General features: G+C 46.9%; 1 protein-coding gene across 2 annotated transcripts in view; it reads left to right on the plus strand.

The window, feature by feature from the left end:
- The window catches only part of map2k5 (mitogen-activated protein kinase kinase 5), an 82,238-nt gene extending 76,206 nt beyond the window's left edge, over positions 1-6,032 (plus strand). The window contains exon 22 of one of the 2 annotated variants that reach the window (XM_088922515.1): positions 1,661-6,032. In XM_088922515.1, the coding sequence (XP_088778641.1) occupies positions 1,661-1,774 (114 nt within the window). In that variant the 3' untranslated portion in view covers positions 1,775-6,032. The remainder of the gene's footprint in view (positions 1-1,660) is intronic. The other variant, XM_088922516.1, reaches the window with a different exon arrangement.
- The last annotated feature ends 5,201 nt before the right edge of the window (positions 6,033-11,233 follow it).

The raw sequence follows: 11,233 nt of genomic DNA on the forward strand, positions 1-11,233 counted from the left end.
GGAGGGATGAGGTGTTTGGGTCTGAGAGGGAGCAGGCCGTGTGAGCGGTACTTTGTACACAGAAAGAAAGGAGTCCTTTCGCACGGCCCAGGATCTTTAAGAATAAGAACAGGCCCACGGGAAGGATAGCTACAGCATCGCCTCCAAATCTCCTAACACATTCTGCTGCTTATAATGCAGGTTTTCATCTTGTTCTTGCCCTTCAACACTGATTTTATTCTAGCCAGGTGATCAGCTGAGAACAAACTTTCTTTTCCAGTGACAACCTGGAGAATAATAATAAAAATATTCTTATTATTAAGTTGTATAATAATTAATAAAGTGTATAATAATATAATAATACGTTTTGTAAATTGGATTTACAAAACATCTTCCTGGTGTTTGATCACTGATGTATAGCCTCAGAGCACGGACCTGTTTCTGTTAGTCTTTCTAGCACTAAGCCATACTAGGTCTGCTTCTTTGGATTAATGCTACTTTTTCACAGACTGCTAGAAAGTCATATTTTACCAATGGCTCCACATTAACAGACTACTGAGCAGATTACCGGTTGCTCAGGTTTAACAGGCTGCTAGAAACAGGAGCCCTTCAGTGAGCTAGCTGGCTGTTGCTGTAGTGTTTTGCTTTTAGATTTTAAGGACAAAGCATTAATATACAGCATTGGATGTAGGAATGGATGAACTGAAGCTCAAGGTCAAATAATCAAATCTTTAAAGCAGGCAAAGAACAGCACAAATTTAGAACCTCCCCTAGAATCAGTACAGTGTGCTGTCCTGTTTTTCCACACATGAGGAGTTACTTCTTAACCTCATGTGCTGTACTCAGCATAGCACTGAAACAGGAGCCTTGTCTGTACTCTGCTGTGACATACTGTAGAAGCGTCGGCTCCAGCTGAAAGGCTAGGTACTAAATTGACCATTGCTATAAAATCTTACGGTTTGCAGCAGGTGACGCAGTGACATGAGCTCTGTGTGGGTCACTGATATTATAATTAGGGTCAGAAGAGGTTGCCTGTGTGACCCACTCCCATTGCTCAGACTGGTAAGAGCCCATTTCACACCACAGTACCTTTCATTTCTTTCAGCATCGCCCTGGAAAATGGAGCAAATCGATAATAATAATGATATTTTAAGCATAGCCGGTTGTCATTGTGTATGTTGTGTTTTATTATTATTTTACTTAAAACGTTGCCCCGGGTTACAGTGGTGGCTCTTGCTGCCCACAGCACGTCTCCCACCTGTGGTTGAAGGGAGAGGGCTCTGGGCAGCCTGCGCTTTCCCTCTTCACGCTGGGGGCCTGTAACCTGCGGCGCGTACCGGGATGAGGTGGATAAAAAATGGGCCGAGCGATAATGCTGCCTCCCTGCTCTGGCGGTGTGTTTGTCAGGCTCGGCGTTCAACTCCAGAGAGCCCTGGAGCCTCGGCAGTCCAGACCAGACTCCTCCCCAAGAGCGTCGCCCCTTTCGTTTTGTCTGCGGTCTCGGACGAGCGATCGCCAGCGTTGGCGTCCTGTTTTTGAGGCCGGGCCCCTCATTCCCATTCCGCTGTGCCACGGACCCTGCTGCGGCTGAGGCTGCAGTCGATTCCTGCGCGAGCCGGCCCTCCCCAGTCTCGCTCGCTGCCGGCCTCTCAGTCTGTTCCTGCTCTCTCCGTGTCCGCAGGGCCACGCCTTCATCCTGCTGTACAACGACGGCAACGCGGAGGTGGTGTCCATGTGGGTGTGCCGCAGCCTGGAGGAGCGGCGGTCACAGCAGCCGGGCGGGGGCCTGCAGTGAGGCGTCGTGGGACGGGGGGAGAGGAAGGTCCCACCTTCGCCGGGACGTCCCTCGCGCAGAAGCCCTCCTCTCCTTCCTGTGCCCCCCCCCTAGGGCCCCGACGTCGCAATCTGTACGGCGTGAGAGACTGGGAAAGAGCCACTGCTGCCATTGTGTCTGTGGGAGAGAGGGGGTGGTGATGAGCTGTTGTGAGTTCATCTGCCTGCTGATCAGCCAAAACCGCCACCCCCTTACTGTCTGTTCACTTGGAGTGTCATCCCTCAGGGGGCGCTATAGGTTCCCCGCCATCAGAGTTTCTCGTTTGCACCTGTGCTCTGTCAAACCAGTCCTCCCCGGCCTCCAAATCCTAGGTTGCTGGGTGTTTGCATGCGTGTTATTGTACACATCGGGGCATAACCTTCATGTTCTAAGTCAGACCGTCAAAGACAGTTCAACAGGGTCTGATTAGAGAAACAAATGTGATGCAGTTTTCAGAACTGACCAGGCCGGAGCTCTGAGTAAGGGCCTTTCTCTTCCAGCAGTATTCAGCAGACTTCAAGTTTTTCAATGCACAGACTTAAACATTGAGGGGATGGCACATAAACAAGATCTCCATCTACCAAAACCTTCTTTTAACGTGGGGCTCCAAGATGGAGGGCCTGTTGGTCTTCAAGAATGTGTTCTCTCTGAGGCAGTCTCCATGCACGAAGGCTGGGGCTGCTCCTCAGTATTATTCCTTTCTTGTACGGTCTTCTCCTGGAGAATGGGTACTTCACCTGTTCCCGGAGAACCAGGAGAGGGCCTTGTAACAGCAGAGCCGTTCAGGAGAATCCAGCCCCTCGCCTCCGTGCACTGCCACACAAATACTGTGCCAAATCCTGCCATCTGACCTTGCAAAATAAAAAAGAATTGCTTTTTTAAAAAACTGCAACTATGTTAATGGGCTAGGAAAGATTAGCTCATGTAAATGCAGTAGCTCTGGGTTTTGAATCGAGCATCCTGCAGATAAATCCAGCTTTAACAGAAGTCTTGGGGAATACGGCAGAGTGCAGAAAGCACTTTTATGTTCTCAGGTTAGAAGTTCATGCAGCCCTTCGTGTTGGGTGATAGACCGGCGCGGGCTGTGATGTTCAGACATCTGCATCCTCTTGCTCTCCTGCAGGGGACTGTAGGGAAGGAGAAGAAACAGCGTAGAGAAAGCGGGAGGAGCTGCATGGCCGGTCTTCGCTGTCTCTCATTCACCTTGCTTTCACTCAGTCCAGCTCGCGGATCGGGGTGAGAGGAAAGGCAATGGGAGTGCATCATTGCAAGTCCTGGTTTGCAAAACCAGTTTTTGGATGATGACAGAGAACGGCTTCTTCTGCTATCATTGAATGTCCATGAACTACACTTAGTTTGTTTTTAATGGAGTTAACCCACCCTAAGAGGCTCAGTCATACCAAAGGTCAAATTGATATTGCCTGGGGTAAAATAATGCCAGGCCACGCAGATCTTCTCAGCTTGGGTAAACCTGCCATTTGCTGCTATCTCTTTCCTCACATATATAGCTTATTTAGGAGAATATAGTGTAGTTCACTTGTCATCACCATAATTGTATTACTGTACAAAATGTCTATATGAAACCACGTAAGCCCCTCTTCATAAAGCTCTGTGACTAAGTTAAAACCTGGGTTGCGAGTAGTTGTTCAGTCATCTAAAATTGGAGTAGTGTAGTTTATGAACTGGTAGAAACACTCCTCTATTTTTTTTTTGCGTTGTTTTAAACAATGGTGGCACTTGAGTTTCATTGAGCACTGGCTGACCTGCAGTAGTACTGCTCCGCTGGTCCTCCCTGTCACGAATCACAATGTAACCAGAAGCCTGTTGCAGGTGGCAGACTGGGGTTCCGGAATCCTGTTTACCCCTGGCTGCTGCTGAAGAAGGGATCCTGTTTTTCCTTAAAGTGCACCTGTAAGGTTCAAAGGTCAAGGCCAACAACTCTGAAGAGGCCGGCCTGTCTGTACTATAGGTATACAAGTGTTAAAATTGTATTTTTATAATGCGTTGATTGTATTGTACACATTTACTTCTGAGCTGACACTTAAAGAGCATTTCCATCACCTTAGATTAGACCCATTTTTCCCCCTTAAGAAAACAGCAAAGTTGTAAATGTTAGACAGACAGGGTGCTAATATTTCTAGGTAGCTGAAATTTGTCTTTTGCAGTTTAAGAATAATAGATGTTTGAATCTTTTGTTTTTTAATTCCAGTAAACTGAAACATGCCGTGAAGTGCTTTCTGGGTGTGGGGCTCAGTCTTGTCTCTGTGTTTCCCACTAGACTGCTGCCCGGCTGGTAGGGATTTTATCTCAGCTGGTGGCCAGGTGTGGCCCAGTAAGAGCCCAAAACCTCTGTTGTGTGGCTCAGTGCGGTATACCTTAGGCGTTTCAGTCTGTTTCTTCTGTTTTTATCATTTCAGATTGTTTTAATATTAGAGTGTGAACTCATAATGCACAAGGTTTTGGATTTAGAAGCAACAAATGTGTGCCAAAACTTTATGGTTACTTCATGCATTCAGTTCCTTGTCACTCTGAAACTAGCACACTCTTTTAGCAGAATGGAGTTTGTACTATACAGTACAGAATGTAGAATGTAAAACACACACTTGGGTTCCTCTGAGAGTTTATTGGTTGGGGGAGGAGTCACCTTTACATTCATTGCTTTAGAAATCCTTAACACTTCCTGACAGAAATTTAAGTGCCTGTTATTGGTCTGGTCTAATGGTACCAATCAAAATGGCTGTGAACACATATGGCTTGTCATGAGCATCTCAACATGCAAACTGAATCATCTAACAGGTTTACAAACTATGGAGGAAGGCTGTCAGGTGGAGGTCACATTGTATAAGAGTTGGCCTTGGGTAGAAATTTGCAAAGTTAGGGAGGGTGTACGGTACAGACACATACTGGAGGAAATAGGTTTGTATCTCAGAACTAATGGGTTCTGTGTGTGTAACACAGCACCAAGCACAAAACAGAGTCGCCACAAACCAATATCCAGTAGCTGGTCTTGTGTGTAACTGACTCATACAGAAACCCAAGGCTTATACAACTGAGCCACAAGTGATGGGCATTTCCACTGTGCTTGAAGGTCCTTGTTTTCAATGTGGAAGGGCTCTGAACAAACAGAGATCCTCATATGAATCATTGTAGCAGAACTGGGCACATAACCCACTCCACCCAGCCCTGCTCTTGTCTCTGAGGTGTCACAGCACTCACGTTGGTGAGGAGAGGAAACAGCAGCTTCCTTAACATCTGCCGCTGTGTCCTTCTGACAGATCATTTTGATTTAGCAGCAGACCTGTCTGTAGTGGAGCTGTTATAGAGCTGTATTTGAACTGCAGAGACACTAAGCCTGGCCTCGTGGAGAGTTCTAAACCTGGCCTTCCTGTAATTAAAGTGCCCTTTACTGGTCTGCTCTAGAGGTGTCAATGGAAACGACTGTGGAGACTATAAACGCTTTTACTGTAACTGCCATTGTAACGTGTTTGAAGGAGAAACAAAGTGTGCAATATTAAATGTAAAGAGACTTTTCAAAAGGCGAAATGCAAAGCCCTCTGGTGTGTCATTGCGGTGGCTGAGCGGCCTGGGCAGGAGGATGGGAGGATCGTCTGGGAGCCTGACCAGCTGTGGGAATTTCTCCTCGTGCACCAGGAGAGCGCAGCTTGCTGGCAGCTGAAAGAAAGCAGACCTTGGCCAAGAGGCTCCTCAAAGCCTGGGTAGCGCTGCTAATTCCTGATGGCGAGAGGTTTCCGGGGCTGTGGGCATGGTAGCGGGCCGAGTGATGCCCGTGCTGGCTGCAGCTGCTCTTCGGAGTTGGCTGACTCTGCTCTGCCCCCCGGTGGCCGGGGCATTAACTGCAGTGTGATGGGCGTGACTGTGGGCCGGGCGGGGCAGTTGGTTGGGTGGACCCAGCCTGACTCCCTGGCCACTCCCTGCTGCTGGCAGTTTGTGTTATCTGATGGTTTTCACATTGCTCCTGTGTCAGGGGACCCTTCTTGCTCACGGCCCCACAGGTGTGGACGAGCGCAGGGGACAGGAGTCTTGCATTCTGTCTCAAACTCGTCATATTAATCCTTCTATCTGATTTATATTATAACCCCCATCCCCTCCCCCCCCCCCCCCCAAGCGCTTTGATTACTGAGATACCTCTCCCAGATATGCAGCAGTGATGTTTTAATTTGTCTTCGGCCTGTTTAGTGTCTGTGATGTTTTCCCTAATCAATAAACCCGTGTCTATTGATCTGCTGGTTTTCATTTCCACAAGTCCACTTACCAACACGCTGCTGCCCCATCTAAGGGGAATTAGGTTTGGACGCTGAGGGTGGGGGGGGGGGGGAGATTGCACTGTACTGCTTGTAAAAATAAATAACATAAACAGTATGTCAAGTACTTCAGCGCGTATTGAGAATGTTTGCCCTCAGAAATGTGTACCCTGAAAAGAATCATCCACATTTAGTCAAAAACTAGCTACATAAGAGCAGGAGTGCTCTCTAGGGAGAGCGGATCCATTAACGCATCACGTTACTAAACCGCGTCGGATACTGTGCGTTAAGAGACTCTCGTGAAGATGCTGCCGGCTGGATAGCCCGGCCTCTGTCTTCCTAACCCCTTGCTTTAGTCTGCTTGTCTCCACTGCAGCTTGACGTCCCTTATAGCCACCGTTGTGATCAGGTAACCACAAGGAATTAAACCCCGAGCAACGATCGCCGATGAATATTTCCTCGAAGGGAAGACGGTGCCTTGCTGTCAGTTCCCCCTGACCAGCACATTCCCCATTCTGGGCTTCCCAGTCTTGTCACTGAGATGAAACGGGCATCGCTTTCAGACGGGAGTCTGCTCTGCTCGGTTTAAACCCCCCGGTGACGGCGTGCGGCTCGGCCGCCGCTACCGCAGGACAGCGGGGAGAATAATGGAGGAGGCATTTTAGTCAGTGTTACCGACAGGTTTTCCAAGCCTGCGAAAACTCTTTAACAAATTATCATTAAAAAAAAACATTTTTTACGAGTACCGCCAAAGGAAAAAAAAATAAATCACGGGAACGTTTCGCCCGTGGGGTTACATGCCTTTCATTTCGCATTCAAAAAAAAAAAATAAACTCTGAGAAACGCACAGTGCGTTTGCAGAAGACGACGTGGCCTGGGCCGGAGAGAGGCGGCGCTCCGTATTTGAATGCACTCTGTAACTCTTGGTGTGAGGCTCCGCAGACGGATATTGCGGGACGCTCAATTTATCTACAAGGCACACCGGCGGTGCGCTCGGAGTAGTGACCCGGGATGGTTCGGAGATTGCCTCTCCATTCAGCGAGGCGCCTGCTTTCTCGTTCCCATTTAGCTGCGGAGACCGGAGTCGGCTATTCCGCTCTGACCTCGGCCGAGCAGTCCAACTTGATTAGCCCATCAGGTCAGACAAAGTGGACCAGGCCTGTAAACAGCCATTACCAGGATTCTTTTATCAATGTCCAGTAATTAAAATGTCACCATTTAATTTTCAGGCCACACTGATCCTCTCGGAGCAATCTTTTCCTAATAAAGGGTCTAATCGAAATGCTATTTTCATCCGAAAGAAAAGGCTGCGCCCGGCGATCTAAGTGTACCAAGCCGGCGAGGATCAATAGCAAAAGAAGCGGATTGATCTACCTCTAAAATTAAATTTATTGGGGTCATGGTTTTATATGGTGCTGATACAACTGTTAAATGGAGAACATTCATTTTCAATAGGAGCGTTTATTAAACTTGCGCTGAATTAGACGCGTGTGATTTATGTAGCAATCTCTGAGCCCAGGCCTCCAGGACAGAGCCTTGTGTTTTTATATGACACGGCTCTGTAAGTTTTAACCTAAAAATTATGCGCTGGTCTGCTTCAAAAGTAAACTACGCTAGATATATAGAGTATATATATAAACATTTTATAGAATTCTGGCGGTAGGGCCCAAATCTACAGCCTGCAGCCAATCCAGAACACCTCTATGCTTTAAGTGTATTTAAAGCACACGTCTACGTAACGTGTATTCCTACGATATAACTACCCCTGTCCGTTTAGAGTTGCCCTTAATTGTAGCAAATCTAGTCGTTTTCTTCTTCGTTGTTCGCCCTCTCACCAGGTTTGCAAACCGCGCAAATTTCTTCATAAACACGCTTCTGTCAAGGAAACGCTGAAATGAATCATTGTTAAACGGGCGCACAGGTAATTAAGAAATGGCAGGCTAGCAGTAATCTGATGAAGGACGCAGTCGGTTTAAGTAAAGTGCGTTGAAATGAATACAATGTTTCACAGCGTTTTTTTCCTTTTGATAATTAATAATAATAAATGTCTATTTGTTCATTGTAGTTTCTGGACGTAATGAACTACAGTTTATAGAAAACTATAAAATAACCATTAACCTTGCCTTCTAAAGATGACCGCAGACGAAGCAAAAAAAAAAGGCACACACACGAAAGATTAATTTCTTTCTTTAACCTCTGTAGCTATTAAAATGTCGTGTGGTGTAGCAGAATAATATATAAATAATTAAGAGGGGGACACAGGTCATGGGCGCCTCCCCGTCACTCTGCGCGGCTGCGCTCGCTCTTCGAGTCTCGAGCTTCCGGGCCATCTGCCAGCAGCCGGGAGCGCGTGCGAGGGCCGGGGCTCTGCGCGGGTCTCCGCGCGAAAGCGGCAGTAATCATTACAGTCAACACTGCGGACATCCCAGTGCGTGAAAGTCGGAAGAGCAGTTCGGGTACAGGACTAACCCCAGAAGAAACTATGGCTTAGAAAGGAATTGTTCTGATTATTAAATCGCACAGTACCCGTTTGCGTTCACGCGTAAACGCAACTCTGAATTAAATCTGCCACTGGATCTCATTCATTTTTATTTTCTCTCTATTAATTTTTAAATTGACGATTATGTGATGAATTAATCGATTTCATTCCCCGGCACTCCAGCGCCCATACCTTGATTTTGTATAAACGATTAAGTTCCATATCAGTTTCCATCTAAAAGGAGCAGATTCGGTCTCACGCCGGTTCTAACTACCGTATTCAGTCTAGATACTAAGAGAATCGGCCTGTGGTTTCTGTGCTTCATTTGAGGAGATACAAAATACCGTATACAGCCTATTTTCAATTTCTCTGCAGATGCCCGTCCTGGGTTGCTCTGGACAATGGGTGTCTGCATGACCCTTACAAGTCAGGCTGAAAATGCAGGTGTGACCATAGCTGAGTATTCGTGAGCGGAAACTGTTTCAATGGGCCTCCTGGTTTAGGAGCGCAGTCAGTGTGTTCTGCTGTCGTACAGGGCCGTGTCGTATAGGAACTGGGGGTTACATTTTCAGCTCGGGGAAAAAAAAAACACGCCACGACAGCCAATAACACGACGCACTCACTGTACTTACAGTGTTAGAGTGTTTTCCGCTACAATGTGGGATCCCCAACATTTCTACTGGGACGACACGGACAACCAGTCCCCCGACACCACCCAAAAAAGCAAACTCTGGCGACGGGAACCAAGCGCAGCGAGTCTCTGTCGCTCGGCCGGCACACTTGTGTGCAGCTGACAGCTCAGACACCGGCCGGGCGTACCGAGAGCAACAGAGTTCACCTACAAAAACTAAAAAACAACTACCGGGGAAACTTCTCGGAGGGGCGGGGGTCTCGGTGTAGCCCACTAGCGGAATGGGGGCTCCCAGATGCCCGTGTCGCGCCTGTCTCCTCTTAGCTGCCAGTCGCCAGCTGGTTGGAGAAAGTACAAATGTGCTCTAGTGAGCTCCCTGGAAACACCTGGTTGTAGCAGCTACAAGTGGAGTGCTTTAAAGTCCTCCAGTGGAATACCGCTGATGTACCTTCCACACATATTCGCAGGCGCACACGCTGCTCCCGCGGTTGTATATTAATCCAACCACAGCCGGGAAGGGTCCGAGAATTTTCGATGTAGTATCGAGACTGGCCAGTAGGTGGCTAAGTTCCGGGGCAGGCTCCTAATGCGGTGTTTGCGGCAGACCCTGGGTGAACGCAAACAAGGGGTACACAACAGCCCAACGGCGGAGTTTGCATCATCATCCTCTCCTCGGCTAATCTGAAACTGTTTCAGGCCGATATTAAAATGCGCAAGCCTACACCGTGTTCTCTGCTGAGCCGAGTCCTCGACAGGTCAGGTTGTACTGGCAGAATGGCGTCTCGGCTCTGCGTTGTAACAAATGTCTGTCAATAACCTTTGTCGAGTTTGCCCGTGTTTTGTGGGGGTCACATTACACATGGGGTGAAAAGGGACTTCTTTTTTTTCCGTCGCTAATTTCATTTCGGAAATGCATCAGTGTCGTATGTAGTCCGTTAGTCCGTAAATAAATCTACAGTACAAGTCAACTACTAGTAAATGTTTAATGCAATATTTCAAACCAAATTGCTCAAAGTAGCAGCTCACTGGATGATCGTAATGCAGTTGTATTTATAAATTAACGTTTGGCTTAAGGTGTTTATTTGTTTATTTATTTTTGAGCTGGGTAATTAATAAATTGCATTGCATATCTGTCTGGTGGCAGATTGTAAAGAGATGTTGCACATTAGTGCACATTTTAATCAGAGGCGCGAGGCCTGCCGGGGCCCCACAAACAGACACAATTAATATCCAAAGCTGAGACGCAAATTAGCTGTAATACTGTACTACCGAGCAGGGCTTTTTCTTAATTAAAACTTTGATTGTAATAATAATAATACATACAGTTAAAGAGCAAGCATGCCTTAATTGGCTTCGATTTGTTAACAAAACTCTCCAGTTTGTCCAGGCTGATGCTAATGACAGGCACTTTATTGAATAACGAGTTAGACGATGTATTATATAGTATGGATATTAAAGTGCGTGTCCAATTAAGTGAAACCTGTGTTAATCGTTCGATCAAGGACAAAGTCACTCAAGCTCTGCTCTCCTTAATCAAAAATAACTTGTCTGTTGTATGGAAAAAAGGCGTTATTTGCTCTATTGAGTGAACTAAGTTACCAAGTTAATGAACGATGTCTTTCAAACGAGGAAAAATGCAGTAAGACGGTATCCAGTCCTGTCCGAGTCATCCCTGGGTTGGTATAGGCCTATGCTATCTCGCTACAGATATTATTTACACCCTTTCTTCCCATCATTAATTAATGTTTGAAAACCGATACCCGGCCATCGTCCTATCCACCCGCCTGATATTAATGCGACAGAGGGGACATCTAATGGAAAAACGTGTATTTATATTGACTCTTCCCGTCAATCTGTGCCCTCCTCAGACACGATATTGAAGGTCGTAACAAGTTCTCATCGCTGTGGGAAAACACAAACCGCGCAATAAAAACATCTTCTCTGAAATCGTACAGGGGCACTTTGAGTCATTTATTAGAAAATACACTTTCCTCGGCAAATTCCACCTGTGGAGTTGGACAGAAATGTCAAATGAGGACAGAATGAGTTTCTCTAGATGACTTGTCTAA

This window comes from Atractosteus spatula, chromosome 7, assembly GCF_055471065.1.
Source record: "Atractosteus spatula isolate fAtrSpa1 chromosome 7, fAtrSpa1.hap1, whole genome shotgun sequence".
Lineage (NCBI taxonomy): Eukaryota > Metazoa > Chordata > Actinopteri > Semionotiformes > Lepisosteidae > Atractosteus > Atractosteus spatula.